This window comes from Leptodactylus fuscus, chromosome 10 (assembly GCF_031893055.1).
Source record: "Leptodactylus fuscus isolate aLepFus1 chromosome 10, aLepFus1.hap2, whole genome shotgun sequence".
Lineage (NCBI taxonomy): Eukaryota > Metazoa > Chordata > Amphibia > Anura > Leptodactylidae > Leptodactylus > Leptodactylus fuscus.
The window spans coordinates 45,951,027-45,973,735 of NC_134274.1; the positions used below are offsets into that span (position 1 = coordinate 45,951,027).

Below are 22,709 nucleotides of genomic sequence, written 5' to 3' on the forward strand. Positions count from 1 at the left end.
TGAAGTTTGTGGTCTGCATTTTTTTTCTTTATTTTATCCTCCAAGCAGTGTGTGTTTTTCATTTCCCCATGTCGGAATGGTAAGTAGATATGTAACTATACAAATCACTTGTGAAAGACAAACAGATTGTACTTCTAGAATTGATTTACCCACCTCAAGGTCTTGTGACGAGGATTTCAGGTTTATTAGCTCTTGCTGACGGGGGCCCCTCGGGGACACTTATATACCAAACACAAATTGAGATAAACATATATTATACAGCAAGATCATTAAAAGTCCCAGTCCAGGTTGAAATGTTGAAAAAACAAATTAGCAATTCACCGCTGGGAAATTTAAAAAGAATTGCCACTTAGATGAAACGTGCATTTAAAACAAGGCCAGCAATAAGGCGATAAAATCTGCACATTAACATGATATTGAAGCCTTAAATAATAATTTGATTCCAAGAACACATTTTCTCAGGGTTTTGAAGTGTTCTAATGAACTTTATGGTTTCTGGAGTATGACTTCTAAGGAATTGGAAACATATTTTTATTTGCAGATCTCTCAGATCATTACAAACATTTTGTAGAATAATGACTTCCCCGGTTTCCAGGAATTTGTAATTTATTTGATACGTACTAAATTTCTACCTCCTGCCTAAATCGAGTTTACCACCACCAAAATCACTTCTTAACCACTTGTGGATTGTGGATTTTGAAGCTGGCCCCACCATTCAAAGACTGCTTTGGATCGGCAGAACAATTTTCTGCTCCCATTTACTTCGATAAGAGGTTCTGGCGGTATACACCCAAAGATCAAACAGAATGCTTCTAATGTCTACTACCTAATTTTTTCAGCTAGCAGAAATAGAAGTGTGTGCCTCCCATTGAAAATGATGTCAGGTTAGAATTTATGTGGCAGATTTCGCTGCAAAAATTCCACTTTATGAATATACCCTATATGCGGTTATAAGGGTAGTTAGGAGCAATTGGCAAAGTGCGGTCTTGCTGCAGAGAAAGTCAATTTATAATGCATATAAAAATGCATATCCAGGGCATCTGCTGGCACACCCTTTATTGTCTGTGGTTGCCAGATCTTGCAACCTGGGTGACGCCTGCAGACAATAGGGTGCACTGGCAGGCACAGCCACTGTTAGGAACCTGATGCAACAAATAACTCAATAAGTCCTAGGCAACTAGAACCCCCAAGCATTGAGAAAAAAACAGTCCTGGGTGTGCTACGCTCTCCTAACCGGCGCAGAACCAGGCCCCGGAGTTCTTCACCAGAGCTCCTGATTGTGGAGTTGGACTTCGTAATAGTCCGAGGCCCGGATCTGCAACTGCCCAGAGATCGATGCACACCCAGCGAACTCCAAGTAGGAGGACCCAGAAGGAGCCAGACACTAACTGTAGAGTGAAGTCCAAGAGGGCAGGCAGGAATGGAGTAGCAGATGAGCAGTAGGGAATACACACAGATACCCGAGGAACAAATCCGTGGTCAAGCAAGCTTGGTCGATAACTTGAGGTCACGTGGTAGCAGTAGGCAGAGGCAGAAGTGTAGTCAGGGAAGCTGGGTTATACACAGGAGGTCAGTGGAGTAGCCAAATCAGGTTTCCAAAAGGGAGGTCAGGTGGAAGCCAATGGCCATACACAGGAGGTCAGAAAGGTGCAAAATCAGGATCACAGAGGAGAGGTCTGTAAAGCAAGCCAGGTCAAACAATCCAGGAATCCAAGAGCAGGTGACAGGGAAGCAGAAGAGGCTCGTCACTAGGGAGCTAATACCGCGGGGAAAACGAACAACCAACGATAGGCCGAAACCAAAATGAGGCCTAAATAGTCTCAGGCCCGCCACTGACCCTGGAAATGCTGATCGCGGCGCTAGGGGTAAACCAGAACCTCCACACACTGAAGCGGAGGCTTCCAACCTACCTAGTGCTAGAACAGGCCGACACTCCGGCGCTGGACAGGGACCGGGTCGGGCGCCTCCGCGCAGCACAGCAGAGGCCCTGGCCCGTCCTAGCAGCCACACCCTGAGTGCACTAAACATATCATTTGCATTTGAGTTGAAAGTTGCTTTTCTTGGCACTTTATTGTTCACCATGTCACTAACAGCCGCTACAACAGCAAATCCGTGTTTTAAAAGATTTTGGTGGTGGTAAGTTCCCTATCAATGCATCTGAGTAGTGGGAGCAGGTTTAGTTTACAAAACCACATATTACCCCTAAGAATGCCTCAAAATAAAAAAAATATGTTTAACGTGTTAACCGAGCTCAATAGAAAAGTTGAAAGGTCTTCTTAGGTTTTGAGTGTTTCATATACATACATCATCATGGGCATAATAGTTCATTGGATTTATTGGATCTCCATATAAAAATAGAATTCCTGCTTAAGCTGCCCATACACCTTATATTAGATCCCAAAAACCTAACAATGTTGGCGAATCCTGATTTTTTTCAGTATGAATCCTTTGTTGTGCCACAGAAACCGATTGTCAAAGGTGTGCAGTAGCAGCTTGACTCTCTTAACCCTTTGAGATGCTGTAAAATCTTATTTGGGGAACGGGGAAAATAGCAGTGTTTGCCTTTTGTCTATAAGGTGTTATAGCCTGCTATGATTTACATACATTATATTACTTTTATACCCATTAATGAGTACCCATTCACCCCCCGCCCCATATAGGAAAAAGGCAGCTATTAACCCTTATATATTTTATGACCAATTTGATCTGAAAAAAAAATAAATAAAAAAAAATACTGAATTAAAGAAAAACGTAATTGTTGGGTTATTTCCATATTTAAAAATGATGACCTCTCTCTCAGGGAGCCCCTATTTACTGCAGAATCAACCTATGGGACTCCCATGATCCTGAGAATGATGGGGTCGCCATATTGATTTAGTGTTTGTGTAGGCCCTTTGGTCACAGAGCATCAATGGCTCCCTTTGCAGCACAACTTAAGCAGTGGTGTTTTCTTCTAAAAGATGCCTTGATGAAAAAAAAAAAAAAAACACCTGCAATGAAGTGCTTTTTGCCCCATATTATGCCCCCTCATTGCACCCACAGCAATTGCACACCCAGCCTCAATTCCTCTTCATTTTCCGTCATATGAACAGGCTCTAAGAGTGCAATGAACATTTCCATCTGCATTGAAGTGCTCATTGCAAAAACTTAGTGGAGCCGCACAGGTGCTATCTGTATTTGTACAGCATCTGTAGAGGCTGTATGTAAAGCTGTGTATAGATAGACGGACAGACCCAGAGGATATAACATGTACCTCTAGGTATAAAACTGGATAGATTACCGTAAATCAAGGCTAGATTACATTGGCTTGTCACAGTCTGTGCAGTCTGTGCCTGTGCAAGGTAAAGAAGGCAGCACCTGCCATCCAAGTGCCCTCCCCCAAACTATAGGGCCTCAACACTTGCCTGGGTTTTTTGTATACTGACACCAGCCATGCCTACAATGCAGCTCTTCCAGCCACCAAGCTGCAGCATGGCTCCATTGACTTGAATAGGACCATATCACGGTTTCTTGCACAACGGTTGGCTGAAATTGCCACTGTTCAAGAAAAAAATAGTTAAAGGTATGCTGTGTCAGCGCCGCGGCCTTTTCATTCTCAGGATTGTGGGGTTCCTATTGGTCAAACCTTCACTGATCCGAAAGTGGATAATATATGTTTGCAATATATCTCCGATGACCCTTTATGCTGACCCCAGCTAATGCTTAAGAGAGATGAGCGAGTAGTATTCGATCAAATACCTCGCTCCCATAGGAATGTGTGTAAGCGGCCGGACACCATCGAATATTCAACGTACTTAACCCCTTGGTGTTCGACCGCTTACACACATTCCTATGGGAGCGAGCTATTCGATCGAATAATACTCGCTCATCTCTAAGCTTAACATTTCTGAAAAAGAATAGGACTTTTTATAAAGATATTCTATAACATTGTAGGGAACTATACGGATTCTTTTTAAGTCCACCTTGAGTTATAAACCTATGGTAACTCATTGCTGATAGGTCAGTCTGGGCCACATGTAACAGAGATGTTTCTGAAACCAAGACTGCAACATTAGCCCCATGTCAATGACCCATAATTACACTTTTCCTATTAAAAAAAAAAAATTACAAAAAAAGGCGACAAAACAGAAAATCAATGTAACGAGAAAGTTAATTTTTTTTCCTAACTTGTCCCATGATATAAAATAAATAAAACTGGCACTGAAGTAAAGCGCTATGTATCATATACAAAAAGACTCAAAACTTGGTTGAACAACTGAACAAGATATATGGCTTTGAAATGTGCGCAGGTCTGTGCCTAGTTATTATCGAGAAAAATTGTTAAAAAAAAATAAAAAATCTTTAATATAGAAAAGAGTGGAGGTGATGAGAATGGTCTTTTTATGAGTGTTCTGCCCTTAATGCAAACATTGGAAGGAGATGAATTCTTCTAGCTGAGATTTATCATATAAAACCCCCCTGCCTAGATGGTTTATGTAATTGATCTGTCATCATACTCATATTTGCCACAAAAAATAAATATCCTCCATTTCCTCTGAAAGATAATCTCTGGCAATACCATCCTAACGGTAATAAACCGCAGCTACGTTCTTTCATAAGGTAATACAGACTATATGCCAGATAGCCGCGATTGGATCTTAACTATTTCTATACATTGACACACGCCTATAGCTATTAATTTTCAATTTCATATACAATAAGAAAATAGATAATTTTTTCTTTGTTCTCTAAGAACAAGCAGATGCAGCTAGTTAGTTTACTTGTATAGCTCCAACATATTTTGCAGAGCTTTACATTGTCAATCGCTCTCCGCTATAGGGCTCATAGTCTAAATTCGCTATCAGTATTTCTTTGGAGTGTTGGAGGAAACTGGAGTACCCATAGAAAACCCACGCCAATACAGGAGAACATACAAACACCATACAGATGTTGTCTTTGGTTGCATTCAGACCTAGGACTGCCACTTGCTTCTTTGGAACAATAGCAACTTCGTTGTTAATCTAAAAAGTTAATTTGTATATTGACAAAAAAGACAATATCTTGGCAAGGGAGGCATTGATTTATAAGGGCTCGTTCACATCTGCGCCCCGGTCTCCGTTTTGGAGGTTTCCGTTTCCTGCCCGAAACTGGACAGGAGACGGAAACCTGCAGTCGTTTTTCAAACCCATTCATTTGAATGGGTTAGGAAAGTGTGCAGCCATGAGCACCGGTGAGTGTTTTGTGCTCTCCACTGCAAAACCTTTCTTTTTTTTTTTTTTTTAACCGGACACACAGTCGCTCATGCAGGACTTTGTGTCTGGTTAAAAAAAAAACTGTTTCGCCACGGAAAGCACAAAACGCTCACAGCCGGAGACACGGTCTGCAAGGTTTCCATCTTCTGTTGGCAGAAGACGGAAACCTGAAAACGGAGATCGGGCGCTGGTTCGAACACAGTTTGATTCAGGTGACCCTATCTTATCTATCTTTGGGACTGGGTTGATAGGCAGATGTTTGGTGATAGATTCCCTTTAAGGCTGAGACCCCACGTTGAGGAAACGCAGCTTTTTTTTTGTTGCAGATATTGATGCAGTTTTTTGACCCAAAGCCAGGAGTGGATTGAGCAGAAAATTAGAAGTATAAGAAGCTTCCTATAGATTTGCCATTACTTTTATAGCCATTCTTGGCTTTGGCTCAAAAAAATGCAGCAAAATCTGCAACAACAAAAAAGCTGCATTTCCACAACGTGGGGCTTCAGTCTAAAACTGCAAAGTATGAAAAAAAATTGACTGCTGTCTCAGCTCAGCAATGTCCCTGCTTTTAATATTGAGTTGGCGAGAGTTTTGGAGATGTTTTGGCCATTGTCCCAAATTTTTTTGTTCAACAATAGCAAAAAAGTAAATATATTTGTTATGGACGTCTCCTTAAATCGTTCCATGCTCTAAAAATAAAATATTATTCATCCCGCACCTTGAATGCCATAAAAAAAAAATCTACAGAATTGCTATTTTTAAAACTGAATAAAAAATAATCAAAACATCTCATATAATCCAAAGCGGTACCAATAGAAACTAAGGCTTAACCCACAAAAGAACAAGCCCCCACACCGCTCTATTGATGGAAACATCGGAAATGTATGGCTCTCAAAATATGGTCACAGTAAAACGCTGCAAGGCAACAGCGCTAACTAGTCTTCGATGTGTTTAACCCCTTGGTGTTCAGCTGATTACCGTACATGCATTCCTATGCCGGTGAGGTATTCAACGAATACTACTCGCTCAACACTAGATAGCACTGTTGCCTTGCAGCGCTGGGTTCTGGGGTGTAGTCTGACTAAGGACAACATCGGTAAAAAAATATGCAAATCTATTCTCCAGGATGTAATTAGGAGAACATTGCACTCTGTATGCCGCCCTCTAGAGGGCAGCATCCTTAACATCATGCATGACTCAGTTAAAAAGTCTAATTAATCATGATGCAGCTTTAATTGCCAAATTAGTATTTCTATTCCAAAAGGAACAGATTCCCATCTATGGACAGCGCTGTTTCGACCTATTGGGCCTTCCTCAGCATAGCGTAGGGATACTGATTTGGCAGAGTGAGAGACTATAGACCAGGGTCAGGGGATAATCGTACACATCAGGGAGAGTGTGTGCCTACATAGGCAGTACAGAGACTTACAAGTCATTCCTGCTCCGCTAAGGACAACATCTGCATGGAGTTTGTATGTTCTCCCCATATTTGCGTAGGTTTCCTCCCACGTGCCAAAAATATACTGATTGGCTTCCTGTAAAAACGTCTGACCCTTATGGGTGTTTGGGATGAGCGACTGTATGGCAACCACTAATTCGCCAACACCCCTGTGCTTTGAGTCTCCGTGAAAAAAAAACCACGTTACAAATGTTTGTCAATTCCCTCTGATCCATAGTAAATCTGAGAATAAAGAAAATTGTGCCATATTTAGTCAAATTATGGATATATGCTCCCTCGAAAGCTTAACTCCTTGGAATGAATGCCTCTGCCATGCACATGCATTCTAAGCATAGTTCTTACATTAAAGGAGCTGTCCACTTTTTGTATTGTATCCCCCACCCTGTCTTGTTGCTAAGTTGGTGGTTCATTGGAGTCGTGTATGGAGTAAAGTTACTTGGATCCCAGAGTATTAAGACTGTGACAACATTTTCAGAATTTTGTCTGAGTGTCGATGGTTTCCTTCACTTGAATTGACAACTATTTGGACCACGTTATTATATAATGCTACAAAATGCGTAGTCTTGGAATCCACCCCAGACATTTTATCACCTAATTTATAATAAAATCCAAGTATAGAGGTAAATTATGAAAAATCTGCCACTTTCCAAATATGTTTTGGGGCCAACGATTTATCATCCAACCATGACTAGTTCTCTGCATGAATGACCTTAGAATTCTACGAGTTTACCAATCCTCAAAATCCTATAAACCAATCATTGAACATAGTGGCAAATAAACTATTGGCTATCAGTTTGTTCCTGAAAGTGAACTTTTACTCATTCTCATACTTTATATAGAAATCTGCAATTGTGAAGCCTCATTAAAAATAAAATTTGAACTTAAAAATAAAAGAATATTACAGGTAAAATAAATTGACTTAATGTAGAGCTCCATTGTAATAATCCCAGCCAAAGATTAATTTTACTGCCCTAAGCCTGTATCCAAATCCCCAGCCCAAGGCAATGTAGTTATTTGGCACTGGGTCTGGCACATGCGTAGTAGACGTCTTCTTCAGCTATGTTTTTGCCTGTAGGTATCCAATCCATTCGGAACAGACATGACTAATCTCACAAGGAATGTAAAGCTTGGCCAGACTACCTTTTGAAGTCTGAGTCTTTTTCAAAATAAAAATGCTAAAATAATTGCAAAATTAAAATACCTGATATTTTTTCTTTAAAGTCTAACACACTCTTCTCCTGTTAAAAACACAATGTCCATCGCGTAGTCTGAGAAGCTAGTGGCCATTTTGCAGAAATGAAGAGAGGGGAGTAGGAATCTGATTGAAAAGGAGGGCAGCAGGTATCATGGTCTAAACTTAAAGGGATTCTATCATTAAACGCAATTTTTTGTGACTAACACCTAGGAATAGCCTTAAGAAAGACTATTCTTCTCCTACCTTTAGATGTCTTCTCCGCCTCCATCTTCTTCAGGAACGGCCTCTTCATGTGTCTACTTTCGGCACTGGCGGTAAAACTTCTAGACCTCGGGCAGAGCCGACTGTGCATGCCCATAGGCCACAAGAAAATGGCTGCTTACTTACTGTGCAAGCGGCCATTTTTCTTTTGGCTGCGGGCATGCGCAGTCGGCTCTGCCCGAGGCCTAGAAGTTTGACCACCAGCACCAGAAGAAGAAGAGGCCGTTCCTGAAGAAGATGGAGGCAGCACTGAAGAGTTCTCTCACAGCATTGGAGACGCCCCCAGTGCTGTTTGAGCGATGGGGCCTGCCCCCAGCGCTGCGAGAGAACTCTTTTGCATACTGACGAAAACTGGGAATTCTACCGAACAGCGGCGCGGAGAAGACATCTAAAGGTAGGAGAAGTATTCTTGGAATAGTCACAATAGTCTTGTGTTAGTCACAAAAAAAATTGCATTTTAATGATAGGACTCATTTAAAGCCCTGGTACAAAAGTTTAGTTTGGGTTTTCTTGCACAGCTTCTCTTCACATTTGTCACACATGGTTCATCCATACACTTTAGTGGCATTTAAATTTTCCTTTCCTTCACTGTCTGGGCATAGGCTTCAAGCTTCCCTTCCAATGTGTCTGTGCCCCCTACTTAGTTTACATCCTCCCTTTGTGTCCCAGTCTCCCCTACAGAATCCATCCTTGACTTTTTGCTGCAGTACAACTGCTATTTGAGCCATGAAAGAGTTAATTTCCTTGTTTTTGACAATGGAAGACTGTGTCATAAATCTCACTGCATTGCACCAGAGGACAAGGGTTATCAATTTATGATGCACCAGCCATCAAAGGAAATTGTGTGCTGAGGGTGACCTGTGCACCCCCTTGGCTTTTGGGCTAACAGCTGCAACCCCTATGGCAGTATATTATTCATCTGGTTTTAAGCCATGCATCCAGTGCCAACTAATAACTTAGCCTTGAATGTAAATAACCTGGTCCAAGGCAAAGTTAGTAGATGCAGACCGGTTCATTGACCCTGAAGTGGCCCCAAAGGTTCCTTTACCACATAAACTGCCACAGTTTAGGTTGGGGCCCCATTACAGATTTAGCATTAGGGCACAGGAGCTTCAAGTTACACCTCTGCACACTATGTAGTGAATCTATAGGCATGCTATATATAGTCTATCGATAGAGAGCGGACTCATGCTAAGCCTGATCCATCTAAAAGCTGTAGTTAACTTTTTAATCCTATTTTATTTGTAATATTAATAATATTATAAAATAATAATAATAACATAGTATATTACAAAAAAGTACCAAACAAATCAACAGTCTAGATTAAATTGTCCTCGCCATTACTTTAGTAAGAATTTACACAGCTAAACAGGCCCATCTACTTCAGTGTTATTAAGTTCCCTATTAGGAGTGTAATACGAGTGTATTTGTTCAGTGCTCAAGGGCCATATTTTCTTGGCAAACAATTTGAAAACTTGGATTTATGTTTAATTAGAAGCCGTTTTGTGCGCTTGAACTTGTGCGCGCCTCTTTGGGATGGCTCATAGCTTTGATTATTGCATAAACAATTAGATATTCTTCATGACCTAGATTTTTCTCTCCCTCCGCAGTTCAGGTGAACAGTTTATGACTTTTCTTCAAAGAATAGCGCTTTAGGTTTAGTAGCGCTTTTGTTACATAGGTTGTTCTTCCAGCAGTCTTCTGCTGTGATTTCCCCGAGGAGTATACAAAAGATGAAACGGTTTGGAGTAATGGATTTGAATACAGGAATGTCTGTACTGTTGCTGTCTGAAATGGTCTTTGCTCTATGTGCTTCTCTGATGCCATTTGTCCTTGTCTCCCTGTCGCTGCTTTCACACTTGCCTTTGGAAAAGGAGTTGAGGAGTTAGTCCATTACTTCTCTGATAAAGCGTGGTATAGTACAATTTTAGATTTCTACCCATGTACTGCTTACCCCTGTATGATAACCTCATCACGTTGATATTCGGTACCTCCTGCATGTTGCATGCAAAAGTGACAATCTATGTTTCTTTTCATGTCTTTGTCTTATTCAGTTCCAGTTGATTTGAATGGACAAAAATATGTTTCAAACTTCTTACATATTACTTGGTCATGTTACGATATCCTCTGTCTGTGTCTATAAGCCGAGACCACAACGAATGCTCTGAAGTAAACAATACTAGCACTTGTAAATGGTTTTAGGCTGGCTATACTCATTAGGTAGAGGTTGAGCAAACACTTGTTCAACCAACAACTCCCACACACCCCCACCCCGCTCCGTTCCCTTAGGGTCCGTTCACACGATGTAACGCGGCGTTGATTCTGACACGTAAACTCATGTCAGAGTCAGCGCTGCAAAACAGAATCCCATTAACTTCAATGGGTTCCGTTTAGCGTGCGTAACACATTGAAATCAGTGGGTTAAAAAGCCTCCCATTGATTTCAATGTGTTATGCACGCTAAACGGATTCCATTGAAGTCAATGGGATTCTGTTTTGCAGCGCTGACTCTGACACGAGTTTACATGTCAGAATCAATGCCGCGTTACATCGTGTGAACGGACCCTTACTCATGAACATGGCTTGGTCAGATACACATGTGCTCTTTATGGAGAGAGAAGAAGTGAACTGCCACAACACTGTTGCGATGGTTTATAGAAATAAGCATTGGATGTGTTGAAATCCAAGAGACTCCTCCGGACATTGCTATTGGCAAGTCCATATATTCATTAAAAGGGTTTCCCCATCTTAGTAAGTTTTCTCCTATTCATAGGATAGGGCAGGGGTAGGGAACCTGCGACTCTCCAGGTCTTGCAAAACTACAACTCCCAGCATGCATACTTGTTCTGCTGTTCTTGGAACTCCCATGAAAGTGAATGGAGCATGATGGGAGTTGTAGTTTCACAACAGCTGGAGTGCCAAAGGTTCCCTACCCCTGAGATTAGGGGATAACTTGCAGGTTGGGGAGAGGGGTCTGACAACTCAGCCCTCCCACTGAAGGACTTTTGTGGTCGTTCAGTGTACACACAGCTCCATTGATTTCAATGGGAGTGCGTAAGTAAAGTGCTATCTCCGGCAGTACCATTGAAGTGGTGTGCCAGTTTCGGAATGGGAGACAAAAGTCACCTGTTCTTCTAAAAAGTGGTAATGTGAGCAGGTGGGCTTCCAATCTGCAAGTTATCCTCTATGCTATGGTTTGGCCTACAATAGTATGTGTCTACATCATCGACAGTATATCTGACATTGTGAGATGTCTAAAATATCAAATACAATTTTTGCATTTGATATAGTCATCACGCACTGGTCAAAGATTGAGAGTGATGCAGCTTGTAGTCAAAAAGTTTAGATTCAGTTTGGAATTACATATCCTCCCAAACTGTTGCCATAGGGAACGTATCTTTCTTGTGTCAAAGTTCAGGCTGAGAAAGTCACCTTTTTATTTCATATCCATGTAAGATGTTTGGTGCACTTGGAGCGGGGCCACACGTATATCAGCATCTTCTTTGGTGGTTGCTGTATGTGGGACAAGTGAGCCTTTCCGTTTTGGGGGGCGGAATTGGGTGGCAACTATAGAGGAAGTATATGGATTAATTTGCCTATGGAATAAAAGTTGAGTTTCTCAACAGCAATATTACATTTTGACACAGGAAGGTAGTTTCCCTTTAACATTATTTACGGGTGATCACGACATACCAGTGAGTTAGTAAGTCTCCGGCAGTGTTGTGTAAGCCCTGGTATCCTATAACATATATGGCAGCTGCAGAGCGGAACTAGAAATCATTGCAGCTTAAATTCGGCTAAACTTTCTAATATCGACCAACCCTGAGATTGTTTGTTTTATATCTTGGGCTTTATATTCCATTTTTTTTTTTTAGTTTGTTTTGCTACTGCATATATGATTTGTTTTCATTGCTATATACTTTATTTCATAAATTAATAAAAGGAAACAGAATTTAAGTTTCCGTGGAATTCAGAACATGCATTTTGGCTTCTTATGTTATTCAGTTGTGTCTTAGACTCCTGCCTTAAAGATTTATTTTGCATCTTATAAATATATGGCTTGGATGTGCCATCACTTTATGATGTGGGGGGTGGCCATGAATCATAAGGCCGGGTTCACACGGGGTATTTTGGACCGGAATTTGACACGGAGGCCACCTCAGATTCCGGTCCAAAAACACAGGTAGCTGCGACTGGATGCCGGTGCAGTGCACCGGCATCCAGTCGCAGCATTCTGCTCTAGATTAGGCCCAGATGAATGGGCTTAGTCGGGAGGGAGTGTCTTCAGGTGGAGGTTCGTGGCTGAACTGACCTTAGCATCCGCTTGAAGAATGAGTATGTTGCTTCTTTTTTCCGGGAGCCGGAACAAACCTCTCCCGGAAAAAAGAACTGACTGGCTCATATTGATTTCAATGGGAGCCGTTTTTTGGTCAAGATTTTGAGGCGACTCCGCCTCAAAATCCTGACCAAAATACCTTGTGTGAACTCAACCCAAGAATGAAGAGTATGCACCAATGATTTAGCAGCAGTGCTCTCTGCTACCTACCTATGCTGGGAACAGTAACTAGACCCAATCACTTGTATCAATCATTATTGTCGAATTTCGGCGAACAGTGTCCAAGAGGCCAGACTAATAATAAAGCAATATGCCATCTTTTTATTCTTTTAATATGGAAAGGGATTGTCATAGTAAGCTAGCCCCTTTAAACTTTTTTTTTCTTTTTTTTTTTTTTTTTCTTTTTTTTTTAATTTCGATTTTTTTTTTCCCCACTTTCTTCTGAGATGCGATATATCTATAAATAACACTTACGGTACATTGTGAAATGGTGCTCTTTTCGATTTTTTTTGTTTTTAACTAATTATTCCTAGGTGAAAAGTTTTAAAGCAGGATAGATGACTCGATGGAAGGTAGATACAAGTACGCGTTTGTCATGCCCATTTTATTATTTTAACATTAGTGAATTGCCTTATAATGACTACAGCATTTTGTAATGTAAAAATTAAAATACAAAGTTCTGACCATTAAGCTAGCCATACCGTGATGCAGCCATTCAATCATCCATTGACCATCTTAAAGTTATAGAATAGGAAATTTAATTTTACGTTGCTTACTCTGAAAAGAGGAATACAGATAAATAACATTGACAATTCAAATCTTCCTCCATTTTCCATAACTTATTTATTTTACTATTATCTGTATTACAGGTCTGTCCCTCTAGTATATATCTGGCAAATAAAACCTCCCTGTATCGCTGTAGTTTTTTTTACTCAAATGGGGCTTATCTCCTAGGCACTAGAGATGAGCGAGTAGTATTCGATCGAATACCTCGCTCCCATAGGAATGTGTGTAAGCGGCCGAACACCAAGGGGTGTTCAAATGCATTGAATATTCGAAGCGTTTAACCCCTTGGTGTTCGCCGATTACACGCATTCCTATGCCGGCGAGATATTCGATCGAATACTACTCTACTTCTCTAGTAGTAATATATAATATGTTTTTTTTTGTCTTTTACTATTGCCTTTTTAATTCAAACAACATTCTTTAGAATTTATAGAAATGCTTAACTTTTTATATCATGAGGCCTACTTCTATACTTTAAAGTTGTAAGATATGGTGGGGATTGATATTTTCTGATATAGTATATTGCTAAATAGTATATGCTGAAAAAAACTATGACCACACAGTATTAAAAACAATTATTTAAATAAACTTATTAAAAGTATGCAATGTGTAACCTTTTTAAATATAAACTATAAACCTCATGAGCCCTATTGGCGCATTGGGACAAAATTTGTTTTGTTTGAAAGTCTTTTTTTTTTTTTTTTCTTTGCTGTTTTTTTGTTTTGTTTTTGTTTTTTGTTTTTATCCCAAACTACTACAAAAATTATAGTGGCTCATAAAATAATCTAATGGGTTTCAAAAGCCTACTGGAAATTCTCTATACCTGGATTACATATTGTCTTGTACGTTGAACCAGGATATACTGTACATACTACAGCTAGTGAATTCATAGATATGTATCTTTTCGGGTGCTCCCCCGAATCACTTTTTAGACCCTTAAATACAGTCCTATGAAAAAGTTTGGGCACCCCTATTAATCTTAATCATTTTTAGTTCTAAATATTTTGGTATTTGCAACAGCCATTTCAGTTTGATATATCTAATAACTGATGGACACAGTAATATTTCAGGATTGAAATGAGGTTTATTGTACTAACAGAAAATGTGCAATATGCATTAAACCAAAATTTGACCGGTGCAAAAGTATGGGCACCTCAACAGAAAAGTGACATTAATATTTAGTACATCCTCCTTTTGCAAAGATAACAGCCTCTAGTCGCTTCCTGTAGATTTTAATCAGTTCCTGGATCCTGGATAAAGGTATTTTGGACAAACAATTCAAGTTCAGTTAAGTTAGATGGTCGCCAAGCATGGACAGCCCGCTTCAAATCATCCCACAGATGTTCAATGATATTCAGGTCTGGGGACTGGGATGGCCATTCCAGAACATTGTAATTGTTCCTCTGCATGAATGCCTGAGGATTTGGAGCGGTGTTTTGGATCGTTGTCTTGCTGAAATATCCATCCCCGGCGTAACTTCAACTTCGTCACTGATTCTTGAACATTATTCTCAAGAATCTGCTGATACTGAGTGGAATCCATGCGACCCTCAACTTTAACAAGATTCCCGATGCCAGCATTGGCCACACAGCCCCAAAGCATGATGGAACCTCCACCAAATTTTACAGTGGGTAGCATGTGTTTTTCTTGGAATGCTGTTTCTTTTTGGACGCCATGCATAACGCCTTTTTTTTATAACCAAACAACTCAATTTTTGTTTCCAAAATGAAGCTGCCTTGTCCAAATGTGCTTTTTCATACCTCAGGCAACTCTATTTGTGGCGTACGTGCAGAAACGGGCTTCTTTCTCATCACTCTCCCATACAGCTTCTATTTGTGCAAAGTGCGCTGTATAGTTGACCGATGCACAGTGACACCATCTGCAGCAAGATGATGCTGCAGCTCTTTGGAGGTGGTCTGTGGATTGTCCTTGACTGTTCTCACCATTCTTCTTCTCTGCCTTTCTGATATTTTTCTTGGCCTGCCACTTCTGGGCTTAACAAGAACTGTCCCTGTGGTCTTCCATTTCCTTACTATGTTCCTCACAGTGGAAACTGACAGGTTAAATCTCTGAGACAACTTTTTGTATGCTTCCCCTGAACAACTATGTTGAACAATCTTTGTTTTCAGATCATTTGAGAGTTGTTTTGAGTAGCCCATGATGCCACTCTTCAGAGGAGATTCAAATAGGAGAACAACTTGCAATTGGCCACCTTAAATACCTTTTCTTATGATTGGATACATCTGGTTATGAAGGTCAAAGCTCACTGAGGTTACAAAACCAATTTTGTGCTTCAGTAAGTCAGTAAAAAGTAGTTAGGGGAATTCAAATCAATAAAATGATAAGGGTGCCCATACTTTCGCACCGGTCAAATTTTGGTTTAATGCATATTGCACATTTTCTGTTAGTACAATAAACCTCATTTCAATCCTGAAATATTACTGTGTCCATCAGTTATTAGATATATCAAACTGAAATGGCTGTTGCAAACAGCAAAATATTTAGAACAAAAAATGATTAAGATTAATAGGGGTGCCCAAACTTTTTCATAGGACTGTACATGTATTCTCAATCCTTGCTATATAGCTTTCACTTTGTGTGCTTTTATTCCAGTGGAATTGACTTTTTCAATGAATTACTGCATGTTTGGAATTTCCTATTAGCATGAATGTTTTGGATAACCAGAGACGATGGTCTTACCCATATAATATTCTCAATTGTACATGTCACTCGGCATAAAGCTTTAGTTATTTGTGCATGTAACATAATGGAATTGTACATTTTACACACGTGTGCAAACCATATAATGTATATTTTTTATATAATATTTTTTTTTTATTTTTGTCTAGCCTCAAGTACTACAGCGTTCCATCAGCACCCCCAGTACTACAGACCACACCTCGGGAAAATTAATAGCACATCCACTTGCAGAGCTCCAAAGTATAACTAAAGACAACATCTACCATCCAGTTTCTTACTGTCAAACAGGAGATACTGGAACCTTATCTGAAGTTCCTGAAAAAGAACTGAGCGACCTTTTGAGTACACGGTTGAAGATAGATGACGTAGCCGACAATCCTAAAAATGTTAAAGTAGGTGATCTTAAAAGTCATGAACGGTTTGATGATAACAAAAATGTAACGCAAGAAGAAGTTTTGGATGTTGTAGCATCTATTTCAGCTGGCACTAAGAAAGACGTAAAGTTGAAAGTTAATGTCAATTCTGTTGCTGCATCGTCTGGAGAGATTCCAAAGTCAAAAACTTTACATCTCCCCAGACCAAAAATACACAATGCTTTGGCGCAGAAAGGAGTTACCAATTCTTCAATCCCCTCCTCAAAGGATCCTCAGATGTGGGATTTGGCTTCAAGTCCTTCTTTGACCCAGGCATCAAATGATTCTCAAAGTGTGGTACAGAAGGTTCAGTCATCAGTACACAGCGATCATTCATTACATCAGCGGCCTAAACAAGCAATTCCCAATTCAGCCTTAAGCAATTTGGATTCATTGTGTCCTGCTGTTCACTCCAAGTCACGTATGACCATGCCAGACACAAAACCCTTAAGCCACAACTCGTCACCATCGGTCAGTAACGGCAACGTGTCGTCCGAAGTAGCTTTACCGACGGAAACACAAGTCCCTACAGCAGAAACCTCAAAACCAACTAGCAAGTTAATGCCCAAGGGTTCTATGCTCAGACCCCCAAGTAAACTTAAGAAACCGAACAGTTCCAAGTTAGATGTATTGAGCGAACCTCAGAAATCGCCGGTAAAAGGTTCACCTACGGCCGTCACAAAGCCACCGAGCAATAAAAAAGAGAGTCTGCATGAAAACGTCGAAAGCTTGGTCCCAAAAAGACAATCGCGTCTCCCACAACCAAAGGCACATTAAGAAACAAAATGGAAATAAATATATATATAAAATTTAAAAAACCAAGGCATTATATGTATCAAAGTTTTTAATGGAAAAATAAACAATTACCTTGTCCATAGAATGACAGTTTTTGTTGTTAATGCTTTAATGTGCCCTTGTCATTGTAAGTAACAAGAACTCTAAGAGGATTGTTTTTGATACCTATGACTTTGAGGTCCTTTTACATGGGTTGACGATTAGATAAAAAAAAGTTTGCGTAAAAGTTCGTTCCCAAGCGCTGCCCCATCTAAACATACCCAGACGAGAAAGCGCTTGTGTATTGTAGATCATCCTTTAAGGGTATGTCCTGCCAACAAATGGGGGCAAACAATTGGGTAAATGCTTGTTACATCGACACAACTGCAAACTTAACTATATGTAAATGGGGGCTAAACGACCACCGATCAACTTGATGTATCTATGGCTGCCTATGTAAAAGGACCTGAAGATAGTAATTCATTTATTATTGAGTCATATTCCCTCCAATCATTATTTTTTATATTTGATGACCTTTATGTGTCCATTTTTGTTACCATGATGTGGATAAGACATTTAGTTAGAGGTGTCCCATATTCTGTAAATTTCTATATCTGCTTTGCTAAATCATTAACCACATTTCAAGTGTTAAAACCTTGCTTGCCGATTTTGTCGCCCCGGTACTAAAGCCTCCATTATTCCATAGCGCAACAGCGTATCAGATATTTATAAGTTATGTATAGTTTTCTGTCCGTTGTACATTGTCCTTCGCCTTTTCAAGTGCTATGCAAGTATGTAACTTATTTAATTATTTGAGAGTATACATTGTATTTATTGCATCAAGGTTAGCTTTTTGCACAATGCCCCTTACGTTTTTTGTTTTTTTACAATGAGAGTATTTATTCACATCCTACTGTACACATTTGAGTCTGTCAATCGATGTCAAGCCATTGACTATGTTTCTACACATGCACAATACAGATAATTTGGCATTTCAGTTGTTATTGTGAAAAGGCATTTTTAGATTAAATATGTGGACCGAAACGGTAAGATTTACTTTAATAATAGTACCAAAGCGCTACTAAAGGAATTAGCAAAGGGAAAACTGGTGTTAAAAAATAAAAGTCCAATACTTACCCATCCTTGACACTCCGGTTCTGACACTTCCTAGGTTTCCCACAGGTCTCTCTTCTGGTTCCTCTCAACACACAGAACATGCAGCTCAGCCAAGCCCCGGCCACTTATGTCCAAAGCAGTAAGTTCCTGTGTGACAAGGGAAACCGGAAAGTCCAGTTGGGTCACTAGCGCTGGACCGGGGAAGGATCAGAACAAAAGTGTAGCGGGGTGTTAGAGCAATTTCTTCCTACAAATTTTTTTAACCCAACATGAGCATTAATAATTTTTTTTTTTCCAAGTTAAATATAAAAGAGGATGATAAAATGTAGAAACATGCAGAATATTTTGTGGATTTACGAATATGGTTTGTTCTTCTTTGTTATAAAGAACTGTAGTGTACTTTCTCTTAGAAATGCTGACGGTGACTAGTGATGAGCGAGTAGTATTCGATCGAATACCTCGCCGGTATAGGAATGCGTGTAATCGGCCGAACACTAAGGGGTTAAACGCTTCGAATATTCGATGCGTTTAACCCCTTGGTGTTCGGCCGATTACACACATTCCTATGCCGGCGAGGTACTCTATCGAATACTACTCGCTCATAACTGCTCATAACTAACAGTGACCATACTTGAAGATACTGTATTGCGTGAACAAAGAATCCAAACTACTTTTCGACGTCTTTAGCTTGACCCACACAGTCAGCAGGCTTATTGAAGTCTATACTGAAGTCTATGCTTAATCTATTGGTCCAATAATAAATATTAGAATGACGTGTTTCTAGTAGTGATGAGCGAGCAGTATTCAATCGAACATCTCGCCGGCATAGGAATGCGTGTAATCGGCCGAATACCAAGGGGTTAAACGCATTGAATATTCGAAGCGTTTAACCCTTTGGTATCCGGGCGATTACACACATTCCTATGCCGGCGAGGTATTTGATCGAATACTACTTGCTCATCACTAGTTTCTAGTAGTAATGTGGGTCCCTCATCAATAGAGCTCTTCAAGAAGCTGCATTACTAACCAACTGCAAGTTAAATAAGGGCATTCTAGTAATTGACCACCTTGTCACTCTTAGATCCAATTTTTTGTGCTGGTTCATTATTAATCTATTAATATTTATTATTCATATTTTATATATTATTAGTTATTAAAATGCAGGGAATTTGAAGCTCTGTACTGGAAAATAGACTTCTAATTGCACTTTTGGCTGCTTGAAGATACCACTAGGAGGCACTTATACGTGTACTGCATAGTATCTTATTATGTCTTGCAATGTATCCAGTAAACTCCTAAGCTTCCTCTGGTGGCCTCTATAGGCAGACAGAATTTTATTGTTTATATGGCTATGCAGACCTTTAAAAGAATATTAAGAAATTAATCAGCAAAGAAATTTGGACCTAAAACCCCGTTGAACTTAGTGTCACTTTCCACTCATTAGTTAAGAATGAAACCTTTATGTACTTTTCCATTTTGAGTACCGTAGTTGGTTTACGCAGCATATATGAAGATTACACACCGATTCCAATGGCCATGCTGCTGATTTGGTAAATTTGTCTTAATGTGATGAAGGTCACTTGCTATGAACAATATATATCTAGAACATTGGAATTTTTACTGAATTGTGAGAACTGTTGTTTTCCTGAGGTTATAGATTTGCTGCTACATTTATTCAATAACTTGTCACTCCAAATTTTTGGTCTCATGAATGTCAGGTAATACACAGCAAGAAGTAGTGTGTGGCCAGATATCCATGATATAAGCTATCCCATTAGAACCGAGGGCCACTTTAACTACAGTAAACTGAGTGTTGCCCCCTAAGGGACTCAATGCTCTTAATGAAACTTAATACGTGAATTGTAATACAACAAACCGCATAAAGGTATTAAGGTATGAAGATGGAAACATAGTTTTAAGTGTTGAGCGAATAGTATTCGTGGAATACCTCGTCGGCATAGGAATGCGTGTAATCGGCCAAAGATTCCATGTGTTTAACATCTTGGTGTTCGGCCGATTATACGCATTCCTATGCCGGCGAGGTATTCAATGAATACTATTCGCTCAACACTATAAACTATGTTTCCATCTTCATACCTTAATACCTTTATGTGGTTTGTTGTATTACAATTCGCGTATTAAGTTTCATTAAGAGCATTGAGTCCCTTAGGGTGCGTTCACACGGAGTAAAGTGGCGCTGATTTTGCCACGATACATGGCAGAATCAGCGCTGATAAAAAGACTCCCATTGGTTGGGTTCCGTTTTCCGCATTCAAATCAATGTGTTAAAAAGCCTTCCATTGATTTCTTGCACGTGGAAGAACTCAATGGGAGTCTTTTTATCAGTGCTGATTATGCCGTGAGTTATCGTGGCAGAATCAGTGCCACTTAACTCTGTGTGAAGATTTTTCAATAAAACATGATTTTCTGAACATTGTCACCTGTTTTAGCCACACAGGGGATAAAGCAAGATCATGTGACCAACAGTTATGTAGGTGCTTACATGAGATAGATATGAACAACAGACAATAACATGTATTTTGGACCATGTAGATGCCCGCATAGCTTGGGATGCATGTGTTTTTGCATAGAATGCCTATTTTATAGATAATGGATCATGGCCCAGTTAATGTCTAAGTGTAACTAAACATAGTAATACACCTTGTCTGAGATAGAGGAAAAGTAGCAGTGGCTAAATGCGTCTAAATATTCCCATACTAAGTGTAGTACATTTGCATGACATCTAAGAAAGTCTAAAGCAAGGCACTCTATGGAACCACCTTTGGCAGGGCATATCTCCTGGGCAGAACAATAGGACAGATCTTATTTTCCCAGGTATCTGACATGGAGAAACATTACGAAAGGCCAACATACGAGAAAGAAATAGGACAAAAGTCGTTACGCGATCGAGTGCCTTCATTGATTCTGTTATGCTTTTTTTTTCCTTTTTTTGTCCGCTCATTCCCATTTGTTCACTGTACTCTAACAAGTGTTTACAGAAAGTTGGTTTCGAAGTCGTCCATTGATAATTTACTAGGCTACTTAGCAAATTTACTGACACAATTGTCTTGTATAATATTTTGTGCAATATCTTTAAAGAGGAAAGGAAAAATAAACTACTGTACCATGTGTAGAAGAACAAGTAATAAATTAAGGTGATGGGGGAACTATATGCACTTTAAATGAGCTTTACTGCTTGGAGTTGTGCCTAAAATTATCAACTTGCCTCCTGTTGTTTGGCTTTCTTTCCATGTACAAATAATAATAAAATGTACCTGTTTTATAATTGCTGTGTCTAAATTGTCTTTAAGAAGAAAAATAAATATCACATGTTTGTAACGGGCCTCGCTCATTATTTTTGCTTATTTTAAATTGAGAACCTTAGGGTTAGTTCACACATAGTGTTTTTGGTCCGGATGTTGACATGGGAAGCCACGTCAGAATCCGGACCGAAATGCGCTAGTCGCAGCTTCCAACAGTCACAGCTTTCCGCTCCGGATTAGGCCCAAATGAATGGGCCTAGTCCAGAAGGATTGTCTTGACGTGGATAATAGGGCAGGTCCACTCTCACAAAAAGGAAATGACCCGATCCCATTGAATTCAATGGGAGGCAGTTTTTTGACGCAGATTCCCCGTCTAAATCTGGACCAAAGAACTATGTTTGAACTAGCCTTTACACCTCTAAAACTCATTGACCTTGAATAGATTTTGTTTGTCGGTCATTAATACACCTTAATCCTACACAATTGACTTTCTATGCTATTTGTGTGGGAATATTGTGGGCTCTTCCCCCCCACTTTCTAAAAGGGGTTGTGAATAGAGATGAGCGAACACTAAAATGTTCGAGGTTCGAAATTCGATTCGAACAGCCGCTCACTGTTCGAGTGTTCGAATGGGTTTCGAACCCCATTATAGTCTATGGGGAACATAAACTCGTTAAGGGGGAAACCCAAATTCGTGTCTGGAGGGTCACCAAGTCCACTATGACACCCCAGGAAATGATACCAACACCCTGGAATGACACTGGGACAGCAGGGGAAGCATGTCTGGGGGCATAAAAGTCACTTTATTTCATGGAAATCCCTGTCAGTTTGCGATTTTCGCAAGCTAACTTTTCCCCATAGAAATGCATTGGCCAGTGCTGATTGGCCAGAGTACGGAACTCGACCAATCAGCGCTGGCTCTGCTGGAGGAGGCGGAGTCTAAGATAGCTCCACACCAGTCTCCATTCAGGTCCGACCTTAGACTCCGCCTCCTCCGGCAGAGCCAGCGCTGATTGGCCGAAGGCTGGCCAATGCATTCCTATGCGAATGCAGACTTAGCAGTGCTGAGTCAGTTTTGCTCAACTACACATCTGATGCACACTCGGCACTGCTACATCAGATGTAGCAATCTGATGTAGCAGAGCCGAGGGTGCACTAGAACCCCTGTGCAAACTCAGT

General features: G+C 40.1%; 1 protein-coding gene across 5 annotated transcripts in view; it reads left to right on the top strand.

Annotated features, from left to right (window-relative positions):
* Positions 1 to 21,601, top strand: part of CCSER2 (coiled-coil serine rich protein 2) — a 122,186-nt gene extending 100,585 nt beyond the window's left edge. For 2 of the 5 annotated variants that reach the window (XM_075257727.1, XM_075257729.1), the window contains exons 11-12: positions 10,018 to 10,057; positions 16,114 to 16,311. In XM_075257727.1, the coding sequence (XP_075113828.1) occupies positions 10,018 to 10,057; positions 16,114 to 16,177 (104 nt within the window). In that variant the 3' untranslated portion in view covers positions 16,178 to 16,311. Of the gene's footprint in view, positions 1 to 10,017; positions 10,058 to 16,113 lie in introns of all 5 variants that reach the window. The other 3 variants (XM_075257725.1, XM_075257726.1, XM_075257728.1) reach the window with 2 other exon arrangements.
* Positions 21,602 to 22,709: the final 1,108 nt, after the last annotated feature.